The following is a 4,314-nucleotide window of genomic DNA, read 5'->3' as shown; positions in this document are numbered from 1 at the left end:
AAAAAAAGTTAATATCAGAGTTTGATGGCTCCAATAACAGTCCTACAGCGAGCGATATGAGCCCTGTTACATAGATTAGTCAGTCCTTAATGAATCACAAGTAATGAAGTAATCCTTGTACAGTGATTTTGAGGTTTCATTTACAGAAATGTGCAATTTAATATTCCTGAGAGTGAGAGTGTACAAACAGGTAATAACAGCAGAAAGATTGTAACATACTATGGACATATTAATATATTTAACATATGATAGGTTGTAACATATGATTGTAACATATTATGGACATATGGATTGTAACATATGATGGACATATGATGGACGACTTCTCAGCTATTGCCCCTCTGCCAAGAAACTGCTGTAATAACAGTAGATTGATTGTAACATGTGATAGACCACAATTTCTCAGCTAGGTGCGAAAGCCCTCACAGCTATTGGAAAGAAGTTATTTCTGAGTTTATTAGTTCTGGATAAATTGGGTCCAAATCCCCTGGATGGGAGATACATGATTTGGGCATACAAACATACATGTGTATAGCGTGATGAGTACAGAGAATTGGATTTGATGGATATGATGTTATGGACATGAGGTAGGTGGATTTGGTATACAGTATATACAATACGACAATATGAACAGTTTGAACAGCACTAATATAGAGAATAATGGATAAATAAACAGGGATCAGAACAAATGTGGAAAGCTTTAAGATGTGGTGGAATCTGAGTTTTGTATAATATTAGTGGACTTCACAAATCTTCAGCAGCTGCATAATATTCTCATATGAATGTTTTTGACATCTCGTTAAATCTGTGCCACAAAGAATGACGACAATTCTCAACGCCAACCTGGCACTAGCGTTGTTTGTGAAATAAGGTGACTTAGTGTCAGATATATGCAAAATAATGACAGATATAGAAAGTAAACAGCAAATAAAAAGGAAACTGAAAACCAAAGGAGGCACATGTTCAACGTGTGTGGGTGAAGGTTCAGGTGAGGCAGGACATTCAATCAGGCTAAATCTGAACACCATCCAACTAACTGCATGCACAATGATAATTATGGCCTCCAGCAAAAGTAGGATGCATTTTCAGTCAGTTACTCACCTAAAAAGGAGTAAAATACAAATGTCCTGTTACCCAAGTTAAACTACATTGGTCAGGCAAAGTTTATCGAGAGTCTTGATGTGTAAAGCAATCACTTTCTGGGTTCTTTCACTTTGAATTTAAGAACCCCTGGTTTACGGTTTTTAGGGAAAATGAAACAAACTTTCTTGAAGCTTTAATCTGTAGTTAACAAAATATCGTGTGTCGATTAAATCCTCTCTATCAGTGTTTAGATTTTTTTTTTTTTTACCAAACGACAAAGGGTTTATACACAGAGCATGTGATTGATGCTGTATCGAAGATGCTCAGCGACACTCCCAGTAGTAGATTAATGGGTCCTTCATGCTGTGTGTGAAAAATTGAGCTTCATGAGCTCGTTAAAAACCTCCCAGATGTGTCGGTGGCATGCCAAATGCTCACAGAGCCGTGTGAGTGCTGGCAGGCTTTGTGCCACACCAAAGTGAGATCAGTACGTATGTTGGGGTTTGTTATGTGCAGCCCCCGCTGGCCTTACGAGGTCTGACAATTAGACGGTTTAATTTTTGGAAGGTCACAGCTCTGTGTTTTGATTCCGATGACCGGCAAACAGCGACAAAGCAGCGACCTGGGGTGAAACACCTCTATGGATATTTGTTTCTGTAATGTATAACCCCCATTATGTTTCTGTTTCAATTTTGCCCCTTTCATTAGCTGAAAGCTTTCACAGCTGCAGTTCTGTACACTCAGTGTCCAGCAGGCCAAAAATCCTTCATGGGAGTGTAGCTGCTTTACTATTTTGGCCATGATTAGTTCAGAACTGGTCGGGCAGAAATGCAAAATAAATTAAATAAACAAAGGTTTGTCTGCGCTGAAGGCAGCAAGAGCAATAAGTTCATTCGGGATCTAATAAGTCCATTTTTTTCTGAAGAAATTGCTAAAGAGCGTTTTACAAGTGTCTGACATCGTCCAGGATGATATGTGTGCAAATATTTAATTTAGTCTGCTTTAGCGCTGTTAGTTGTAACTGTACGAATGTTGGAAAGTCTAGAAACCTTTGAGTCCACACGTTTCTGGGCTTAGCAGACTTTTTGTTCTACTGTTTATAATTAAGGCCTGGCAGACATGTCTCACTTTAAACAAAGCGTTACTAAATAGGGTGTGAGTGGCTGGACTTTTTAACAATGAGTTGGTGTGGCTCTGCCGTCATCCATGGAGATCCTGGTAACTTTTTAACCCACCGTGGGTGAGAGCGGCTCCAAGCACGGCAGACACACAGCAGGGTCTCAGATCCATAAATATAATCAGACGGATGATGAGGTCAAAGTGGGATTTATGAATTCCTCTTTATGGCCTCGTAAATCAAATCATTACTCATTAACCCATGAGAAAAACTTTGCTCTCATTTGGTCACGTGGTGGCTGGGCGGCTGGGCTCGAGGGTTTAAAAGGAGGCCTGTGGAAGGAGGAAAAACCAGACACACCGAGCTGAGCATCTGCTAAGAACAACCAAGAAACTAAAGAAGCTGCAAAACAAACTGCTGCCATCTACCGCTATGAAGGCCACCCTTGCTGCCGTTGCTCTCCTTGTCCTGGCTCTTGGCTTGTCTTCTGAGGCCGTGCAGGTTGAAGTAAGTGATTCTCTGAGATTCTTGCATGACTGTGCTAGATGACAGGAGCCATCCATTAGCAGAGGGAGCATCATTTACCTGTGGCTTACACCGCAAAAATGCATTATTTCAATGAGGCATTACTAAATCCGCTTTCATCTTCAGGAAAATGGGTTGAGTTTCTCCCTGGAAGCCGTCAAGATGCTTCAGGATCTTGCTGAGAGCAGAGCCATGACGGGACAGCTGAACCCGCGGTTCAGGGCCAGCCCCGTGTCCCTCTGTGCCGAGCCCATGCTGCCCCAGGAGCTGCTGCCCCTCTGCAAGCAGACAGGAGGCTCTGCATCTCTGGTCAGACTAGGTAAGATGGTTATAAACTCAACATCCCGTTTAAAATTCAAGAAGACACGACAAGTTATTTCAGACGAAATAGTTTTATCGATGAGATTGAGCTAACATCTGTCTATTTCTTGTCTTTATTCCAGCTGCGGTTCCCATGGACGTCTGTGAGATCTGTGCCTTTGCTGCCTGCACCGGTTGCTAAACTCCTACTGCAAGCCAGAAGCATCTTGCCTCTCTTTAGGGTGGTGATCTTTTTGTACTCCCATCCCCTTTAAAACCCAATAATTGTTACCCTAAAATTATGAGCCAAAGGCTTCATCCCTGATGTTTTAACTCGGCCCAGTTGGGCACTTGATGTACTTTTGAAATAATTATTAGACCAAAAAATTGGCCATAAAAAATATTAATCAGACTGAGGAATGTTTCAAAAACTGTTACTTTGTAGCGTATTGACGTTATTTTTTTATTATTATTCAACAGACAGCTCTTTGCCAAACAGTTTATATTGGATTTTACATTGGTTGTTACATTTCTTTTACCTTGCTTTATATATTTAACGAGATGTTTTCTTTTTGCTTTTTTTGTATTACTATTATTTTGAATAAAAAGCCTTCTCTCATTGACTTTGTGGATATTGTGCCTTTTCTTACAAAATACCTTCTGTAGCTATATATTTAATTATTCAGTTTCTTTTGAAAGATTTTATAGGGAAAGTACTTTTCAGTTGGAAAACAGAAGTTACAAAAAGCAAGAGTTGATGCCAGGTTTCTTCCGTTAATAAATAACATTTATAAATATGTTTACTAGATTTTTAGGTATGGTACTTAAATCTCCATTTAATTATTAAAGTATTAAATGCTAGAATGCCTTAATAGTAGTGTAAATTGATCCATTCATTATTCCATTGCTTTTGAAGACAAAAACTGGTCCGGATTTTTTTTAATGATGCAACCATTAATAAGGCCACTCAGTAAAAACATTCATCCTTCCATTCAGCTGCTTATTTAGGCTGAGTGGTGAATGGGGAGTCTGGCACCTTGTGGGCAGGGGGCTATCGCCAACAGTTCGGTAAAATTAAAACATTTAACTTGGTAGTGCTGTTTCTAAGTGGCTCAAGTGGCCTTGGTGAACAAAAAGGAAATAATTTTTCTAACTTACTGCTGTTAGGTCAGGAGAGCAGGCAAGACAGAGGAGATGACACCAATAATGTTCAAGGGAAGCACTGGAAAAAGGCTCATACTTACTCATTTATTCATAAACCAGTTTCAATGTGCATGAAACTTTTTCAT

General features: G+C 39.7%; 1 protein-coding gene across 1 annotated transcript; it reads left to right on the top strand.

Moving 5' to 3' along the window:
* Positions 1 to 2,542: 2,542 nt before the first annotated feature.
* LOC105939508 (guanylin) lies at positions 2,543 to 3,657 on the top strand. The gene is made up of 3 exons (XM_012881717.3): positions 2,543 to 2,707; positions 2,852 to 3,044; positions 3,169 to 3,657. The coding sequence occupies exons 1-3, from the start codon at positions 2,633 to 2,635 to the stop codon at positions 3,225 to 3,227; spliced, it is 327 nt and encodes a 108-aa protein (XP_012737171.3). The 5' UTR covers positions 2,543 to 2,632; the 3' UTR covers positions 3,228 to 3,657.
* The last annotated feature ends 657 nt before the right edge of the window (positions 3,658 to 4,314 follow it).

Source organism: Fundulus heteroclitus, chromosome 20 (assembly GCF_011125445.2).
Source record: "Fundulus heteroclitus isolate FHET01 chromosome 20, MU-UCD_Fhet_4.1, whole genome shotgun sequence".
Taxonomy (NCBI): Eukaryota; Metazoa; Chordata; class Actinopteri; order Cyprinodontiformes; family Fundulidae; genus Fundulus; species Fundulus heteroclitus.
Note: the sequence above shows the minus strand (reverse complement) of the source record. Positions and strands in the feature narration are given on the sequence as shown.